The 21,410-nt window shown below is 39.3% G+C and overlaps 1 protein-coding gene across 3 annotated transcripts in view; it reads left to right on the top strand.

The window, feature by feature from the left end:
• nadka (NAD kinase a) overlaps positions 1–21,410 on the top strand; it is a 53,219-nt gene that overhangs the window by 27,046 nt on the left and 4,763 nt on the right. For 2 of the 3 annotated variants that reach the window (XM_043232032.1, XM_043232031.1), the window contains 5 exons: positions 255–357; positions 677–798; positions 6,853–6,952; positions 7,238–7,395; positions 7,471–7,553. In XM_043232032.1, the coding sequence (XP_043087967.1) occupies positions 255–357; positions 677–798; positions 6,853–6,952; positions 7,238–7,395; positions 7,471–7,553 (566 nt within the window). The remainder of the gene's footprint in view (positions 1–254; positions 358–676; positions 799–6,852; positions 6,953–7,237; positions 7,396–7,470; positions 7,554–21,410) is intronic. The other variant, XM_043232035.1, reaches the window with a different exon arrangement.

Raw genomic sequence — 21,410 nt, 5'->3', positions numbered from 1 at the left:
GGGCTATGAGCAAGCCCACGCCAGCCCGCTAGATAGATAATTTGTAATTTTATATTCTTTGTTTATAATTTTTGTAGCCCTAGTCTCTGTTCATTTGCATAACATAAACCTTTTCTCACATAATCTGTAATTTACCCTATTGTTGCCAGAAATTGCAACCTGTTTGAAATTGAATGATTTCCTTGCTAATTCAGATTGTTGTCTGTGTGAACACTGCTTAAAAGCGTAAATGTAAATTTGTGTTTATGATTTAGGCGAGTGTGCCTCCTGTCATGGCCTTCCATTTGGGTTCTCTGGGCTTTCTTACGCCATTTAAGTTTGACACATTCCAATCTCAGGTCACCCAGGTTATAGAAGGTAAGACATTACACTGTAAGAGGACATCTGATTTTTCACAGTTTATATTTGTTGCCTATTTCATAATTTTTTTACTATTTTACTATTTACTTAGTATCTAAGATATTGAATTTTGGAGGAATGTTGCTCTAAGTAATGCTAATGTAAAAATATAATTAATTCAATTAAAATATCTTATCTGTTTTAATTTCTAAAACTATGCCAGTACTGTTTGCTTTTCTTAATGTTTAGTTCATGTTTTCATTTAATGTATTTAGAATTCTTTTGTAAATAATGTGTATGTAAAGAATTAATGCAGTATTTCTTGATCTTTTTGTAGGAAATGCCGCAATAATTCTACGCAGTCGTCTAGAAGTGAAGGTAGTGAAAGAATATAGAGAAAAGGGATCTGTGGATGAAATGAGTTTAGTCACTAATGGAAACAGAACTATACAGTATCAAGTAAGTACTGGTAAACATCAACATTAGTAAATATTAACATACAGGTGCATCTCAATAAATTACAATGTCTTTGAAAAGTTTATTTATTTCAGTAATTCAACTCAAATTGTGAAACTTGTGTATTAAATAAGTTCAATGCACACAGACTAAAGGAATTTAAGTCTAATTTTTTTTGATTGTGATGATTTTTGGCTCACATTTAACAAAAACCCACCAATTCACAACAAATGTCATTTTAATTATTGGCCTTTTGGAAAGTATGTTAATTTACTGTACATACACTCAATACTTGGTAGGGGCTCCATTTGCTGTAATTACTCCCTCAATTCATCGTGACATGGAGGTGATCAGTTTGTGGCATTGCTGAGGTGGTATGGAAGCCCAGGTTTCTTTGACAGTGGCCTTCAGCTCATCTGCATTTTTTGGTCTCTTGTTTCTCACTTTTTATTGTTGGCCAGTCAAGCACACCAACGTGCTTGGTCATTAAACCAAATTTTTGTGCTTTTGGCAGTGTCGGCAGGTGATAAAATCCTGCTGGAAAATAGAATCTGCATCTTCAAAAAGCTGGTCAGCAGAAGGAATCTTCAAGATTTCTTGGTAAACAGGTGCAGTGACGTTGGTTTTCAAAAAACACAATGGACCAAGTCCAGGAGATGACATTTCACTTCAAATCAGCACAGACTGTGGAAACTTAACACTGGACTTCAAGCAACTTCAAATGAGTTATGAGCTTCTCTACCTTTCTTTCAGATTCTAAGACCTTGGTTTCCAAATGAAAAACAAAACTTGCTCTCATCTAAAAAGAGCACTTTGGACCACTGGGCAACAGTCCAGTTCTTCTCCTTAGCCCAGGTAGGATGCCTCTGACGTTGTCTGTGGTTCAAGAGCGGCTTAACAAGAGGAATAAAATAAAATGTATCCACATTCCTTGACACATCTGTGTGTGGTGGCTCTTGATGCCTTGATCTCCAGCCTCCAGTTTATTAGCTGATAGGCATACCTTGATGAGGACATCAATGTTCATGCATTGATGTCCTCAGTTGATTTTAAAGTCCCAATTTTGAAAAAGACTTCTCTCCCGAGGTAGGGTCACAGTTAGGGTGAGAAAGATCCTTAAAGCTATTTCAACGTTGGGAAAAGCACACTAGAGCCGATGTTCTTTGAGGATAAGCATTAAATTTCAAGGCATAGAGGTCAGTGGTCCGAGAGCAGCAAAACACAATAAAATGAACAAGTTCATCATCTAAATGTTTCTGTAGATCTTTGCAGTATTTATGTTCCAGACTTCAACAAGCCACATATATCTCTTTAGTGGGCATGCCTTTTAGATGGGTTAAAAAGCCCCAGTAGCAGCAGGTTTCTTCGTACACATTGCATCTTCTCTGTAATATGCTGACCAGGTTGTCAATAATGACAAAAAACTTTTCACCGCATGTGAGGATATGATCGGGAGTTGTGGATTCATGTTGGATTCATTTTGCTAGAGGTTGCAGTCCTGTATTCGTGACTAAGAAATTTGTTTGACCATCTTCTCCAACTCTCTAAACAGTTCACGTAAACTTTCTACGAAAGTTGCAAGTGACTGATGCATTCCCACTTCTGTCACTAGATTCAATTGTACTTTTTGAAGAAAAGTGCTTGTGCTCGTTTCAGACAGTTTTGCAGGATCTTGTTCCATAATATGCATAAAAATGGAAGGGGAAAATGTTGCTGGAAAAAGTGACAGGGATGAAAGCAGCCTTAAGATGATTGTCAAGCATTTGCCAGTCTTTTTATGTTCTAGGTATTATCAAACAGTCAGAGTTTTGAGAGGGCAGCGGACATGCAGGGCTATAATGTGATAAGAGCTTGGTCAAATATTGAGGAGCTAAACCATTCAGGGCTTTATAGGTAATTAATAAGATTTTAAAATCAGGAGTCAGTGCAGTGTTGACAGAACCGGGCTAATATGATCATACTTCCTAGTTCTAGTAAGGACTCTGGCTGCTGTGTTTTGGACTAGCTGAAGTTTGTTTATCAAGCGTGCAGAACAACCACCCAATAAGACATTACAATAATCTAACCTCGAGGTCATAAGCGCATGAATTAATATTTCTGCAATAGACGATGGAAGATTTTAAGATGGAAAAATGCAGTTTTACAGATGCTAGAAACATGGTTTTCAAAGGAAGGATTGCTGTGAATTTAGCATTTAGCATTTAGCAAGATGTTACTCATCCAGTTTTTTTCTACCGACTTATGTAGTCTGTTAGTTTCTTAATTTGGTGTGTATCACCGGGCTGTGATGAAATGTACAGCCGAGTTTCATCAGAATAACAGTTAAAACTAACACTCCATGTTTCACTTGTGAACAATATGTTACCTCATTTAATACTACAAACTGATAGCGGTCAGATAGATATGATTTGAACCATGCTAAGGCGCTTCCTCTAATGCCAACATAGTTTTCTAGTCTCTTCAATCAATAATTGATAGTGTCAAATGCTGTGCTAAGATCTAATAGCACTAATAACAAGATACAACAATTTGTAACTCTAATGAGAGCATTATTATGGTATGGTCTAAATCCTGATTGGAAATCCTTACAGATACCATTTTTCTCTAAGAACGAGTTGTGAGGATACTACTTTTTCTAGTATCTTTGACAGAAAAGGGAGATTAGAAATGATCTGTAATTTACTAAGCCTTTGTGGTCTAGATTTGGTTTCTTAATGAGAGGCTTAACTACAGCCAGTTTTAAGTTTTTGGGGACATATCCTAATGACAATGATTTTTTTAATAGTTTACAGGCAATAGGATCTAAAATACATGTTGCTGGTTTAGTTGATTTAACAAATTTGTACAGTTCTTCCTCTGTTACAGTACACTGTCCGATACGATACTGTAGCTGATGGCTGTATAGTTCAAATTTTATCTCTGATAGTTTCAATCTTGGAAGTAAAGTAGTTAATGAAATCATTACATATCTGTACTCTTGGGGAATGTTAGCACCTGTTGACACTTTATTTTTCATTCATTTTGTCCCTGTATTAAATAAATAACGGGGCTTGTGTTTGTTTATTTCTAAAAGAGACGAAAAATTGTCAGATTTAGCAGGTTTTAATGCTTTCCTGTTTTCAGATTTGAAAAGTCTGGAGGAAGAGCAGAGAAGCACAAAAGTCAAGCTGCTTAAAGTCCAATGTGAAGTTTCCGCAGTCAGTGATGGTTTGGGAGCCATGTCATCTGCTAGTGTGGGTCCATTGTATTTTTTCAAGTCCACAGTCAACGCAGCTGTTGACCAGGAAAATTTTGAGCACTTCGTGCTTCCGGCTTCTGACAAGCTTTTTGGAGATGATGATTTTATTTTCCAGCAGCATTTGGCAACTGCCCACAAAGCCAAAACTACCAGTACCTGGTTTAATAGCCATGGAATAACTACTTGATTGGCTGGCAAACTCATCCGACTTAAACCCCATTGAAGATATATTGGGTATTGTGAAGAGGAAGATGAGGGAACAGAGACCCCAAAATGCAGATGAGCTGAAGGCCAATTTCAAAACAATTTGGGCTACCATAACACTTCAACTGTGTCAAAGGTTGTTTGCCTCCATGCCACGCCGCCTTGATCCAGTAATTAGTGCAAAAGAAGGCCAAATAAAGTACATAATACAGTACATTAAGACACTTTTAAGAAGGCCAACATCTGTTTAAGATCCTTTTTATTGGTCACATGAAATATAATAATTTTGTGAAATACTGGATTTCTTTTTCTTTTTCTTTAATCCATAACCATCAAAATTGAAACAAATAAAGGCTTGAAATATTTAACTTTGTTTGTAGTGAACTAATATAATATACAAGTTTCACTTTTTGAAACAAATTAAACAATTAACAAATAAATGGACTTTCCCTCGATTATTTTTAGTTATATTAGCTAAGGTGCCACAGATATGTCCGCACCTGAACAATTGCACGCCGAGAGACTTTTAAAAGTTCAGAGACAGCAATTAATTCCTACAAAGAAATGACAACAAAGCTTGTGTCAACAACCCAGAGTTATGTGAGCATGTGCATGTGATGCACGCTTCATGTTTACATGAATTAACACCCCACTTCCAGCAGTGCGGGGTATCAGAATGTTAGGAAACAGTATAACGTCACTCAGCTTTTTCAAACGTCTTTTTGACAAAAGACAAAAAGAAGTTAGTTTGAAGTATATGTATATTTGTCAGCTGGGAAACATCTTTTCATAAAGGACAGCGTTATATGTCTATCTCTCATCTATTAACGTTAAATGAGCCGTCCTATCTGTTATATTCACCTATATTTACTCGCCTACAGTCACGTCACGAAAGGGATCACCCAGTATATGCACTGGTACAATATGTAGGTTGTGCATATATTATTTTAAGTAAACCTACATATTGAGCGTTTATAAGGATTCATTATAAGGATTCAGATATATGTGAGTCTAGCAGGAGGTTCAGTTTCAAATAGTTGTTTTAAATATGTTTCTTAGCATTTAAAGTTAATGTTTTTTTGCAATAAATAGAACTATATATATATATATATATATATATATATATATATATATATATATATATATATATATATATATATATATATATATATATATATATATATATTTATTGTTACTATTTCTTTTTTAATTTATACATTTATATGTTGTTTTTTCCTGTCTTTAGCACTATTAGCACAAACTCATATTAAAAAATCATATTATCGCCATACCCTAGCTTGGTGTCAGGTGTGCCATGGACAATTTTCCAAACATGATATTTTTATTATATTTTGTCATTAAAGTTTTCTATTATAAAGTAATAACTTCCTCTGTTGAGAAAAAAAAAACCTACCTTCTGTTTAGAAAAAGCTCTGTTCGCAATGATTAAGCTCATGTTTTATTTAAACACTGCTTAGCATTTACTGTCTGTTGTAGCCAAAATTGCCTACTTACATTTTTAAATTTCCATAGCAATTCATTGTTTATCATGAGATGTTGGCCATGTGTATTCAACAAGAAAAACTAAACACACATAATGTGATACACTTACTGTTTCATAGATTCTCATCGTTTTTCTGGTCAAAAACCTTGGTAACTACTTTTGAGCTTGATTTCCCTAAAATACTAAGTGCAAGTGTCTGATAAAGCCATAATACCAAATCTGATGACGCCTGGAAAAAATAAATAGAATCTTCTCAGAACATTCTCCTAACCTCTTTACTCCAGTACCGCTGGTGTGGGTCAGTAACCTCATCATCCAGCACCCTCGCTTCTTCTAGAGCGGCATGAAAGACAGACAGATAGACAGATGGACCTCAGTAATCAGTACTACAAACTATGTCTTGTTTTTAACTATTGTTTAATCATTAAAGATAATCATTTACATTTACATTTATCCATCATAATGAGCATTAAAATTGATTGAATTATCTGTTAATATAAGATTAACCACCACACCATATAACCCAGATAAGTTTTTTTAAGCACCAAATAACAATGACTTCAACAAAATATTGGACTTTTAAAATGTACATTTTATTTTACATACATTAAAAGTGAATAACATTTATTTGATTAAGATTACATTCATTTCTCACCACTTAACAATGATGTGCTTCTCTATTTGGGTCCATAAACAAAAACTCTGTTAATATCATGTTTGCTCTCGAATATATATTATTTATAAGTAAATATTCAATAAAGAGACCAATAAACGAGTGTTAGTCAGTCAGTAAAATGCAAGCGCACAGGAGTGAAAGAAATCTTTATGTTTATTATATGCTTTGACTGCTCTTATGGTGTAATTTCAGCCATAAAATTTGAATTATACAACTGAGAAGAAATATGTCTTGGTACAAAGCAGCAAACACATTAAATGACAAAAAATATGTCTTTAACTCAAATTGATGCAGCACACATGCATATGCTGAGATACAAAAAGACCTAAAAGCAAAATGTTTTTGGCAGTTATTATGCTTGGTTTCCAGATATTTTCATTTGGAAACAATTATGTAAATTATGTATTTCCTGTAAATAATATATCTCTCTGTCAGGTGCTGAATGAAGTTGTTGTAGACAGAGGTCCGTCTTCCTATCTCTCTAATGTGGACTTGTTTCTGGATGGTCACCTAATCACCACTGTTCAGGGAGATGGTTAGTGCAAAAATAAGGCATAAGTTTGTTCAGCAAATCACAAAAAAAGCATGTTATGTTTTTCCCCTTTCTGCACCAAAAACATATTTTCAAACAGTAATTTCAAAACCAAGGTATGTATATAAATTTTGTGTTGTTACAATCCTTCTCTTTACTGTTATAGTTTTACTAAAAAAAATACTAATGATGAAATTAAGCAAAAGCATTTTGTCCAATAACATTCAGTGATTTATTTAAATATAATAATAGTATTTTAAAAAAAGCTTTTCTTGCTTTTTTTGCCAGGTGTGATAGTGTCCACTCCTACAGGAAGTACTGCATACGCAGTAGCAGCAGGTGCCTCTATGATTCATCCAAATGTTCCAGCCATCATGATCACACCCATCTGTCCACACTCCCTCTCTTTCAGACCCATCATAGTGCCTGCTGGAGTGGAGCTCAAGGTTGAATCCACAACACCTGCTGGTCTTTGACGTTAACTGCATGAGGACATTTACTGAATCCTTTTATGATTTTAGATTATGCTGTCCCGTGATGCCAGAAACACGGCCTGGGTGTCTCTCGATGGCAGGAAACGACAGGAAATTGCCTATGGGGAAAGGTAAGTGACTTCAGCATTAGCATATCAACATACAGTTTTGTAAGCATTCGTCACATTTGTTCAGATGTGCTGACAAGAAATGTAGAGTGTGATTTGTTTCTCGGGGTGTCATATTATTTTAAGCTTTTAATTCTATAATTTATTTATTCAGTTTTCTAAATGCAAATACTCACCTACCTGTAAGTAAAAATAACATAGATGATTCCCTTTTGGTTATTCTATTTTTAGACATAAGGCCTTTTAAGTCTCACATGAGTCACTCGTAAAAATAAAAAAAACAATAAATGAGTTATTTACTGGAAGAAACATTAAAGCAGTCATATGATGTTGCTAAAAATAACATTATTTTGTGCATTTGGTGTAATTCAGTGTGTTTATACGGTTTAAGGGGAAAAAAAGATTATTTTCCACATACAATATATTATTGTTTTTCCTCTAAGCCCCACTTTGTGACATGGAGTCATTTGTACAAAGCTCATCGTTCTGATTTGGTCAAATACCTTTAAGTATGTGATGTGAAATGTTATGCCCCTTACCATAATGTGATGCAGTGTCCCAGTGTAATGACACAAAAACAATAAAAGCCATTACAAATTCATTTTTTCATATCCAGTGAGGACATAATTAATGATCATGCCTTGTTAACATTACCATATCTGCATTTGTGATTGGAGGAATGACAAACAACAACATAATTTCTCCTACACTGCTATACAGACTAACAATACAGATTGTGTCAAAGCACTTAACAGTATCAAATTGCAGATAATCACTAATTGCAATGATAATCACTAAAAATTAAGTGCCCGCAGCTGAGCAAGCCAGAGTCAACAGCAGCAAAACGTCTTTGTTATTTTTTTAACCCTCGTTCCCTAAAGAAGAGTACAGAGATGTTATGTCATCAACTGACGTCATGGGAAACCCAGTCAACTTTGACCTTTAAAGAAAAGCCCTCATGAAAATATGGAGAGTTGTATTTGCATGCCAATCCACTCCCCCATATTTACGGGTATATGAGATGGCTGCATGCAACCACTCACTTAGGTTTGTGCTGAGGAGCCGAGAGCAGCCTGACCATTCAGCAGAGTTTAAGGAACCTAACGTCTCTGTTCCCTCCTTCAGGGAATAAGGATTGCACAAGTAACAAAGATGGTTGTGTCTTCCCAAAGACAGCCCATCCATGAAATTGTGATGAGCCGCTATAACAGCAACATAGACTTATAAAGTGGAGGGGGTTAGCCTCTGCATCAACTTATCCTGTAGGAAGAAAAGCACCATGCCGACTAAGCATCTCTGGGGGTCCTCTGAGCCGGAGGAACACCAATCAACGAACATACCCCACTTCAGCGCATAGGCCAGCCTCATAGAGGGGGGGTTTGCCTCATTTTAAATGAGAGCTCTGACCTCAACAAAGCCATGAACATGTGCTCACAATGAGGGCACAATGAACACCATCTCAGCATGTTTATGGCCCAGGCATGTGAGAAAGCGACTTCATCCAAAATGAGGAAACTACCACACCTAGAAGCACACAGTCAGAATGACATCTCAAAAGACAATCTCAATGACTCCGCAATAGAAAGTTGCTCTTTTAGGCTGGATTGCCCAAGGGAGGACCACTGCACACCAATGTGCAATGAGGGCAATCTCTTCGCTAAAATCCATTGTCTTGATCAAGCATGCACAACAACCATCCAATAGGTCATTACAATAGTCTGACCTTGAGGTCATGGTGCATGAATAACCATTTCTGCTGTTGGCATTGAGAGCATAGGTTGCATTTTAGATATGTTTTTTTTAGTTGAAAAAACACAGTTTTACAGATGTTAGAAACATGGCATTCAAATGAAAGATTGCTACAAACAAAACATCTAGGTTCCTAACTGATGAAGAAGAATTGACAGAGCCACCATCAAGTGTTGGACAGTGTTCTAGATTATTACATGTAGGGTTTTTAAATCCGATAATTAACTCCTCTAATTAACACCAGAACTTAGCAGTAAAAAAATGACTTGTCATCCAGTTTTTTATATTGACAATGCATTCCGTCAATTTGGGGTGTGTCACCAGGCCACAGAGAAATACAGAGCTATCTAATACAGAGTATCATCAGCATAACAGTGAAAACTAATACTGTCTCATGATAATATCTCCCAAAGGTAACATGTGATTTGTGAAAAGTAATGGCCATAGTACAGAGCCTTGAGGTACTCCATACTGAGATCAGTATGATGCCTCTTCATTCACTGCTATGAACTGATGGCGGTCAGATAAGTAAGATTTTAACCTAATTAGTCTACGATTTAGTCTATTCAAACGAATGTTGTGGTCGATAGTGTTGAACACAGTGCTAAGATCGCGGGGTATTGTTTCAAAGTTTATCACTCCCCACATGATAGCATCATATAGGAATCAAGGAGAATATCAAGAGTGTGCAAAAATGCTTGATGTTAAATATATAGCCTCCAGAAATAGTACACTATTGTTCTTATTAATGGAATTATTTCTGACAGAGACAGATCTAGATTCAGTGGTTGATCAACATATCAGCAAAAACACAGAAGTGACCAGATAGTGCTAAATATTTAAGTGGTTACTCCACCCAAAAATTAAAATTTTGTAATCAATCACTTACCCCCATGTCGTTCCAATCACTTAAAGCTGTTTGTCCTCAGATAACAATTTAAGATATACTAGCTCTATTTACACTTTGATCTGAATGCCAACAGGACATCTGTCTGTCAAGACTGACACAGATAAGTGTGTACACTATGTGTGATGTGGCAGTTAATGCAGCAGGTAGATTACACAAGAGACATTTTCTTTCTTGTCTGTTTAAATGTAGTGTGACGGGGTGAAGAATCACACGACAAGGAGAGCTCAAAAATGAAGACCCTGGGGGGGTGGATTTATTTATACACAATACTGGGGTGAGTTGAGATGGCGGTGGAAAGGTGATTGAATGTGCTCAGTCTTTCAATCTCCTGGGTGCTGTGGATCTGTGAGGCGATCGGTCACACGCTGCTATCTCGGTGTGAAAGAGACAAAGAGTTAGATCTTTTCAGCATGGAGTCAAAGCTCAAACTGCAATTCTTCTAAATATGGTTTTATAGCCAAGACGGAATGAGTCCCGGACTAACGGCATGACCCAGTCGATTTGGCCCCTCATCTCACGCAAGGCTGCTGCTTCTAGGCCTCTTTGGCGATGTGCAGGAGGCCTCAGGGTTGTTCGCCGAACAGGAACTTGAAGGAGGTGAAGCCCATCGACACCTGTGGCACTTCCCGGATGCGGAACAGAACATAGGGGATCACGAGGTCCCAGTTTCTCTGGTCTTCGGCGGCTACGCGTCACAACATCTGTTTTAGGATCTTGTTTCGACCAGTCTGTCTGTTTGTGGGTGGTATACGGTTGTTCGGAGCTGCTTCACCCCCAGCAGCCGGCAGAGGTCAGCCATTAGCCGGGACATAAAGGGGGTTCCCTGATCGGTCATGATCCCCCTGGGGATGCCGAATCGGCGGAACAGATTGTAGGCGATGAATTTTGCTGTGGCCTTATGCAGAGGGACTGCTTCGGGGTACCGGGTGGCGACAACCTCAGGGATGTGCGCTGGGTACAGCATGTAAAATGCAGCCTGCCAGCCATGATGGGCAGCCCTGCTGGAGTCCATGCACCAGGAACAAGTCTGACTTACTGCCGACAATGCGAACCAAGCTCCTGCTCCCATCATACGGGGACTGGACAGCCCTTAGTAAAGGGCCCTGTGCGCCGTACTCCCAGAGAACCCCCACAGGACACCGCAAAGCACCCGGTCTAATGCCTTCTCCAAATCCACAAAGCACATGCAGACTCAAAGGATCCCTTCAGTACCCTAAGAGGGAATACAGGTGGTCCAGTGCTCCATGACCAGGACGACAGCCACATTGTTCCTCCTGGATCCGTGGTTCGACAACCGGGCAAATTCTTCTCTCCTGTACCCTGCCATGATCCCCTTATAGTTGGAGCACACCCTCCGGTCCCCCCTCTTGAAAAGAGGAACCATCTCCCTGATCTCCATGCAATTCTGCAGAGGTGTGTCAGCCAAAACAGCCCCACAACATCCAGAGACCTGAGGTACTTGGGGTGAATCTCATCCACCCCCGGTGCTTTTTACAGAGGTGCTTCTTAACTACCTTGGTGACTTCAGCCAGAGTGATGGCCGAATCCTCCCCTGGCCCCTGACCTCTGCCTCCTCAGTGAAAGATGCATTGGCTGGATTGAAGAGATTCTCAAAGTATTCCTTCCACCGCCTGACAATGTCCCAAGTCATGTCCCATAGTTTTTTTCCATGGCCTTACTGAACTCCTCACAGACCCGAGTTTTTGCCCCAACAACCACTTGCAGTCCACGTGACCGCACCACCCTCTGAAGGGCTCGCCTGTCCTGCATGGTGCTGTTCCCGAACCAGGAGGTGATGTTTCCCGTCAGGACACTCTCAATGGTGTAGGTGTAAATGTTCCTGAGCACCTGAGATGGGAGTCTGAAGTCCCTTAAGCGCCTCAGATGGTATAGATGCTGCCGGGCCTTCTTCACCAGGGTGTTGATGTGACAGGACCAAGACAGGTCCTTCGTGATGTGAACACCCAGGTACCGAAAACTGTCCACTCTCTCCACTGGGGTCCCATTGATCAGGCCCACCACAACAGTGTTGTCAGGAAATTTAATGATGGTGGTGGAGTTTGTAGTGGCCACACAGTCATGTGTGTACAACGAGTACAGCAGGGGGCTCAGAACACAACCCTGCAGCGCACGCTGTACGACGCAGCTTTGTATTCGGTCATATCCCCGGTGACTATCCCCATGTTATAGGCTGCGGAGCGGGATCTCAGAGAGTCGCAGATAGTTTTGTCTACCCACAGCTTCTGGTTGGGAAACATCCTGATGACGGTTTTCTCTATCGTGTCATCCGCTAGTTTCCCGATGAATCCCACCACCGTCATCCAAAGCGTCCTGCAGAGCGGTCAGACCAGCGTGACACCTCCCTCTGTACTAGGGCTTCATGTTTCAGCCTCTGTTTGTAAACAGGCATGAGGAAGATGGCGGCATGGTCCGAGTTACCAAACGGTGGGCATGATTTTGCCTTGTAGCTCTCTAGAAAGGGTGTGTAGCAGTGATTCAGTGTCCTTTCGCCCCTGATGGGGCAGGTGATGTGCTGGTGAAAGTTTGGCAGTGCGCGCTTGAGGTTTGAACTGTTAAAATCCCCCAGCACAATGAGTGCGGCGTCCCGGTGCTGTGACTGGTGTGTTGTTAAGTGTTTGTGTAAGTCCCATATTGCAGTGTCCGTGTCCGCTTGAGGTGGAATATAAACGGCACTGACTATGACCGAGCTGAATTCCCGTGGAAGATAGAAAGGGCGTCATTTGATGGTCACACCAGCGGTTGTTCACCATCAGACACACTCCACCTCCCCTTGTCTTCCCCACTCCATCGTTCTGTCCATGCAGAGAAAAACTCGGACGGTTGTATGGCGTGGTATGGTACCGCTGGGTTCAGCCATGTCTCGGTGAAGCAGAGAAAGTTGCAGTCCTGAATGTCTCTCTGGAACTTGATCCTTGCCCTGAGGTCATCGAGCTTGTTTTCCAGAGACTGGACGTTGGCTAACAGGACATTAGGTAGGGGAACCCTCAGCCTGTTCCTGACGCTGACTCGTTTCCTTCGTGGACGCCAGTGCGGGTCGCGTCCTTTTGTCTTCAACAGGATCTTGCTCGGCCAACATGTGTCCAGGTTTTAAACCGGCGAAAGGTGAATTCATTGTACACCAATAGATATAAGAGTGGCTCGGTCATATGTATTGATAGCCATCTTATTTAAGAAACAGCACAGACTATTCAAAATACACACGATTAACAAAAAAACAGAAAGTTTTGCCAGAGCGGTCGTGACAGCAGCTGACCTCAACGGCGCCATCTTGATCATTTATATGTAATAGATTAAAGACAACAAGGTAATGTTAGGCTGGCTAGACAGATCACATCAAATGAATCACAATCAGGTTGCAAGCTAGAAGTCATTCTCTATTTCACCATTAATTTCCAAGGGCTCAGCAATTGTCTGTTGAGGTTTGACAGTGAAGCAACCACTGAGAATTTACCATGTGAATTTTGCTCTATAATGAGATAAAATTAAAATTTATCCACCAGAGGAGTACAAGAAGGTCAAAAGATTAGATGACAAAACTGAAAATAAAAGGGTTCAAATCCGTAAAGAGCATTTGGAAAGCCTTTATGTTGATGCCAACCGACATTGTCTTCTCTCTTGATTCTGCTGTGATCATTGACAAAGTTACTGAGAAAAGTGAACTGTTTACTAAGATTCTTCTGTAGGTCCTTGCAGTGATTCTGAAGCCTTTGGCAACACTTTAATTACAGAACTGAAAATTACAGTAATAAAGTACTGGGACAATTTTGCATGAACTATTTCCCAGTACCATTTAAAGAGTTGCTTTTACACTGACAGTGGATACTAGTCAAGTCAAGTCAAGTGGCTTTTTATTGTCATTTCAACTACATATAGCTGTGCAGTACATAGTGAAATGAGACGTTTCTCCAGGACCTGGTGCTACATGAAGTCACACTTACAACAAAATACACAATACAAAAGAACTCACATATTGAGCTAAGACAGTGTCTTAGCCACATAAAGTGCAAAGTGTGCAGACTAGTGCAAACAGCAGGGGAGTAGAGTGCAAACCCAGTGTGCAAACTAGTGCAAACAGTGCAAAGACAAAATCAGTGCAAGGCAAAGACATAATTAGTGCAAGAACACAAAATACAAACAACAATAAATATGAAGCGCACAACAATAAATATGACATGCAAGAATGCTTATGGAACAGGAAGTCCATTCAGGTGTGGTTATTGAGGAGTCTGATGGTTTGTGGGAAGAAACTGTTAGGCAATCTGGTTGTGAGGGCCCGAATGCTCCGATACCTCTTTCCAGATGGCAGAAGGGTGAATAATGTGTGTGAGGGATGTGTGGGGTCCTGTGCTATATTGTGGGCTTTGAGGATGCAGCGTTTGGTATAAATGTCCGTGATAGAGGGCAGAGAGATGCCAATGATCTTTTCAGCTGTCCTCGCTATCCTTTGGAGGGTCTTGCGATCCGATACGGTGCAATTCCCAAACCAGGCATAGATGCAGCTGCACAGGACGCTCTCAATAGTCCCCCTATAGAACATAGTCAGGATGGGTGGAGGGAGATGAGCTTTCCTCAGCCTCCTCAAGAAGTAGAAGCGCTGCTGGGCTTTCTTGGTGATGGAGCTGGTGTTGAGTGACCAGGTAAAGTTATCCGCCAGATGAACACTAAGGAATTTGGTGCTCTTGATGGTCTCCACCTTGGACCCGTCGATGGACAGCGGAGAATGGTCACTCTTTGCTCGCTTGAAGTCAACAATCATCTCCTTTGTCTTGTCAACATTCAGAGATAGATTGTTGGCTCTACACCAAGTTGTGAGCTGCTGCACCTCATCTCTGTATGCTGACTTGTCATTCTTGCTGATGAGACCCACCACGGTCGTGTCATCAGTGAATTTGATTATATGATTGGAGCTGTGCATCGCTGTCGTGTGTCAGCAAAGTGAACAGCAGTGGACTGAGCACACAGCCCTGAGGAGCTCCATTGTTCAGTGTGGTGGTGCTGGAGATGCTGTTCCCGATCCGGACTGACTGAGGTCTGCCTGTCAGAAAGTCCAGGGTCCAGTTTCAGAGAGAGGTGTTCAGGCCCAGCAGGCTTAGCTTCTCTATAAGTTGCTGAGGGATGATGGTGTTGAATGCTGAGCTGAAGTCAATGAACATCATTCGGACGTAGTTTCCCTTTGAGTCCAGATGTGAGAGGGCGAGATGGAGGGTTGTGGTGATAGCATCGTCCGTAGAGCGGTTTGGATGATACGCAAACTGTAATGGGTCAAGTGAAGGTGGTATCTGTGACTTGATGTGCCTCATGACAAGCCTCTCAAAGCATTTTATCACAATTGGTGTGAGTGCGACGGCACGATATCATTGAGGCACGAAACCACACACTTCTTAGGCACCGGGACAGTTGTTGTTGTTTTGAGGCACGTTGGAATGACAGAGCTGCTCAGAGAGATATTGAAGATATCAGTGAAGACATCAGCTAGCTTCTCTGCACACTCCTTTATTACTCTGCCTGGAATGTTGTCCGGTCCAGCAGACTTCCGTGGGTTAACTCTATAAAGTGTTTTTCTCACGTCAGCTGTGGTGAAGCAGAGTACTGGGTCGTTGATATGATCAATCAATCAATCATTTTTATTTATATAGCGCTTTTAACAACAGAGGTTGCATCAAAGCACTGTACAGTATAAGGTAGAAGAATACAATGACAGGGATGTATAATGACGAGAGTGAACAATTTGTTATTAAATGCAGAGACGGTCTCTGTAATCAATTCGACGATAATCACTAGAAGTTAAGTGTCCCCAACAAAGCAAGCCAGAGGCGACAGCGGCAAGGAAACAAAACCCCATCCATACAGAATGGTGAAAAAAAAATCTTGGGAGAAACCAGACTCAGTTGGGGCCAGTTCTCCTCTGACCGGACGCCCAGCACTTAACTTCCAGTTCAATTTTAAACGCAGATGTGCCAGATAGTGTAAATGACACTAAGTGTGTGTGTGTGTGTGTGCGCATCAGGATCTGGTGATCTGTCCACAGAGCGCATCTAGGTGTTCTGGTCTCTGATGAACATAATCTCTAGGTGCTGATCCACCATCTAATCTGGATACGAACTGTGAAAACAGATTGAGAAAGAGACAGGAATAATATTAGCGCAGATGCCATTCTTTTTACGATGTCACAAGTACATCGTATTTTACGTAGTGTTAGAAGTGTTTCCGGTTCCAGCAAATCTAAGTAATGCAGCCTAAAAATCCTTTAATGGATTTGAATAATAAAAAGTGTGTTGGTGTGTTATGTGTAGGCCAAGATGAAAAGATGTGTCTTTAATCTAGATTTAAACTGGCAGAGTGTGTCTGCTTCCCTAAGAGAGTTAGGGAGATTGTTCCAGAGTTTAGGTGCTAGATAGGAAAATGATCTGCCTCCCGCAGTTGATTTTGATATTCTAGGTATTATTATGGCCAGAGTTTTGAGAACACAGCGGACGTGCAGGACTATAATGTGATAAGAGCTCACTCAAGTATTGAGGAGCTAAACCATTCAGGGCTTTATAGGTAATTAATAAGATTTTAAAATCAGGAGTCAGTGCAGTGTTGACAGAATCGGGCTAATGTGATCATACTTCCTAGTTCTAGTAAGGACTCTGGCTGCTGCGACCTCTAACTGATGATGAAGAATTAACAGAGCAGCCATCAAGTGTTAGACTGTGTTCTAGATTATTATATGTGGGGTTTTTAGGTCCAATTATTCCGTTTTTTCAGAATTTAGCATTAAGAAGTTACTCATCATCCAGTTTTTTATATCGACTATGCATTCTGTTAGATTCTCAATTTGGTGTGTATCACCAGGCTGCGCTGAAATATAGAGCTGAGTATCATTAGCATAGCAGTGAAAGCTAACACCATGACTCCTGATAAAATCTCCCAGAGGTAACATGTATAGATTGAAAAGTAACGGTCCTAGCACTGAACCTTGAGGAAGTACCTCCTCATTTAGTGATACAAACTGATAGCGATGAGATAGATATGATTTAAACCATGCTAAGGCACTTCCTCTAATGCCAACATAGTTTTCTAGTCTATCCAAGAGAATGTTGTGATCGATAGTATCGAATGCTGCGCAAAGATCTAATAGCACTAATAACGAGATAAAACCAGAATCCGATGATAGAAGCAGGTCATTAGTAACTCGAATGAGAGCAGTCTCAGTACCATTTTTTTCTAAAAAGGAATACAGTTGTGAGGATACTACCTTTTCTAGTATCTTTGACAGAAAAGGTAGATTAGAGATTGGTCTGTAATTTACTAAGTCTTTGAGATCAGGATGTGGTTTCTTAATAAGAGGCTTAACTACAGCCAGTTTGAAGGTTTTGGGAACATATCCTAATGACAATGATGTTCAAAATAGGATCTAGGAAGCAAATCTTTTAATAGTTTAGATGGAATAGGGTCTAACATACATGTTGCTGGTTTAGATGATTTAACAAGTTTGTACAAGTCGTCTTCTCTTATAGTAGAAAAACAGTGTAATTTTTCCTCAGGGGATCTAAAGCTCGCTATCTGATGTGAAACTGTAGCTGACGGCTGCATAGTTACAATTTTATCTCTGATGGTATCAATCTTAGAAGTAAAGAAATTCATGAAGTCATTACTGCTATACTCTTGGGGAATATTAGCACCTGTTGACATTTTATTTTTCGTTAATTTAGTTACTGTACTGAATAAATACCGGGGGTTGCGTTTGTTTTCTTCTAAAAGAGATGAAAAATAATCAGATCTTGCAATTTTTAATGCTTTTCTGTATGACAGGATACTCTCCCGCCAGGCAATACGAAATACTTCTAATTTAGTTTTTCTCCAACTGCGCTCCATTTTCCGAGCTGCTCTCTTTAGGATGGGGTGGACTTCCTCACCGTTGTTTTATACTAGTAAGTGATGTAAGCCAGTCGACAGCAATGTCATTTGTGTGCAGTGTTTAACAACAGAAGCAAAAGGATTGAAGGAAGCTGTCGTCAGAACTGTGTTTTTGGTGTATCTCACAGGTTTCACAATTGGTGTACACTTGTGTCACTGACAGTTCCTTGAAGTTTTTTTAGACTCTGAAGTAGGAGCTGATTTAGTTTCTTCAAGCAAAGTGTGAAAGACTTTGTTGTTGCCTCTTGAGTACCTCTTGAAATGTAGTTACAGCAGAATGCTTGTAACCTAAGCATTAATGTTTCATTGGAATAGTAACCAATATATAAAACCTTTAATTATTTACAATAAAGCCTGATAAATCATTTAGCATTTTCTTATTTATTATTTTACATGGCGTATAATAGATATTGAATTAATACATACAGATGCATGTAGTCCAAGTCTCTCTATGTGTGTGTATTTGTACCTGTTTGTTGCTCTTTGTTTCCCATTTACACATCAAATTATGGAAGCCTATGGCCTAAATTGAGGTCCTCATGGATAAACAAGCTTATAAATCATTAGTTTTAATATATTAAATATTAATGTGAGTGTCAAGAAGCCAGTAATGTCATGTGATGGGTAGGTTCAGGTGTAGGGTTGGTGTTGGGAAATAGAAAATACAGTTTGTACAGTAGATTATGCCTATGGATGTTACCCAGAAGAATAGCAAACCAGACCAGTGTGTGTACACTCAGATTTAGGCCCTAGCCCAGCCCATGTCTGACAATTTGTTACACATCCGAGTCTGACACCTCTATTTTTCCCTCTTCCTGTTTCGGCTATTAATTGTTTTGGTTTTTGTGTGTAATGGCAAATTATAATATTTCTTTTCGTTTTTGATTTAAAAATGATTCAAGTTCATTTAGAAAAATATTTGGAGCATTTTTTGTTCATTAAATATAAGTTGTTTTTTAAAGTAAGGACCAAGCAGCCAGCAGCAGACAGAGAGCTTGATCATAAACTATGTCTGATCACTTTAGCCTTCTTAAATTATCACGATATGCCTAAAATAAAATCTACAGATATAGCTAGTAAAACAATTAAAGTATATAACAATTTAAATGTTTAAATGTTAATATACTATACTAAATATAAAATATAAAAAAACAACAACAACATAATTAAAGGAATTTAAAGGAATAGTTCACAGAAAAAAAAAAATTATGTTTATCTGCTTACCCACAGGGCATCCAAGATGTAGGTGACTTTGTTTCTTCAGTAGAACGTTTTTTTTTTTTACTCAAACCGTTGGAGTCATATTATGGAAGTCAATGGGTAGCAAACACTCCAAGGCTCTGAGAGTAAAACTGTTACGTCCCCTAGTGGTGTGACGGTCTAGGTTAAATAAGGACGCACATAACCAGGAGAAATAACCTCACGCCGTAACTAAACTATTCTAACTGAAACATAAATACACAAAGCAGCACCCGCTCCTAACCTAGTGTGTTTAACATGGAGACACCTACGTGTTGGAGTATCTGTGTCATGTGACATCCTTTCCTCACTCTTCTCTCAGGAAAATCTGATCATCTCTTGATGTTTGACAATAGTACTCAAAACGAAACCGCTCGGCTAGTACACAGACAGAGGGACCACAGCACAAATGAAGTCCGGGGAAGCTAGCAACAACTCCACCGCCCTCCTGAAGCATGAACACCGCTCCGTTTAAATGCTGCACCGCTGCTTCTGATTGGACATCCAGATCTTGACAGACGGTCAGGTCAACCAATAAAAAAACCTAATGAAAACACAGCAGCAAATAATAACAACAGAAAAGACATCACCAAAATTACCAAATCACAGAGAAGAGGAGGAGAGAAACAGAAACAAACGCGGTCACGTAACAGTAACCAAATTAAATCCAATGTCTCGTGGCGATACATTGAGGTGTTAAGACATAAAAAAGAAGCAGTCTGTGGAAAAAACTAAACAGTATATATATATATATATATATATATATATATATATTAATCTTATACACCACAATCTCTAACTGTACTCAGCTTATTTACAACATGACACATCAACATGCTCTGGCACACAGCTATATGGGTTATTCTATAATTTCAGGTACATTTGGTGTCCAAAATCATAATATTTTTTCCAAATGGTTATATTTTTTTATCATTTTAATTCATTTATTATTATTCTTTACTAAATGTTATGAATTACAAGATGTTACAGTCCATAACATTATAATAATATATTTAAAAAGTATCTTAAATGGATGAAAATCATGATTTCTTCTTGTCCAAATTAGTCTAAAGTTTATAGTACAAAGTAATAATTATAAAAATAATTTTATAGTACTTTTGTTTCGGCAACATTTTATTCATACTAAGTAGTTACTTAATTCTACAGCATTAAATGTGTGTCAATAAATCTTGCGTCAACCCTGTTACCATACTATATTCTGCCTTTAAATTGGAGGAATTATCTCTCAGAGTTGTGAAAGTTACAGGAAATGATGTCCCTTTTTTAACACCTCTTTACTGCACTCTCATTTATATTTGTGCTTAGTTGTAAACATTAAGGTTTTTTTGTTTGTTGTTTTTTTTATTACACGTTTTTGTAATGATTGAGGGGTCTGAGGCGTGCGGATCCATTCGCTGGCTTTTATTGAGCAAAGGCATGGTCAAAGCAGGCAGGCATCAAATCACAGCAAACAGGAGTGTAAGAGGCAAGGCAACAACAAAATCCAAAAACAGGCAGAGGTCAGGTCAGGCAGCAAACAATCAAAGTATCAAAAGACAGGCAGGGTCAAAACCAAAGAATCTATAACAAGGGAAACGCTAGGCTAATTAGAAGCAAATAAACAGACAATCAAACAATGCAACCTGCAGGTGAGGGCCTGCTACACTATTTATAGAGCCACAACAGGAAGTAGCAGCAGAGGGAGTGAACACAGATCATCCGGAGGTAAGAGCTCCCTCTGCTGGCTTGCTGACAGTTTTACTCATTTCATCCTGTTCTACATTACAAACAAAGGAAGTCAGGTACATTTGTTTATAGGTTTTAAGGTGCATTACTTTAAATATAGAAGTAATCCACTGCACCTTCAGTGGCTCAGATGTTGGGAGAGAATGAAGACTCTTTTGTTCAGTCTTATATACAAACACAGAGCACCGGGAGTTGTTGGCAAGACATTGCTGACATTATAGTTACTTGAGTAAGAAGAAAATGGAGTACAGTGTCCTGCACCCGCTGAAAACTATGGCATTGCACGACTGTCA

The sequence above is a fragment of the Puntigrus tetrazona genome, unplaced genomic scaffold (assembly GCF_018831695.1).
Source record: "Puntigrus tetrazona isolate hp1 unplaced genomic scaffold, ASM1883169v1 S000000495, whole genome shotgun sequence".
Lineage (NCBI taxonomy): Eukaryota > Metazoa > Chordata > Actinopteri > Cypriniformes > Cyprinidae > Puntigrus > Puntigrus tetrazona.
This window is presented reverse-complemented; position numbering and strand designations above follow the sequence as displayed.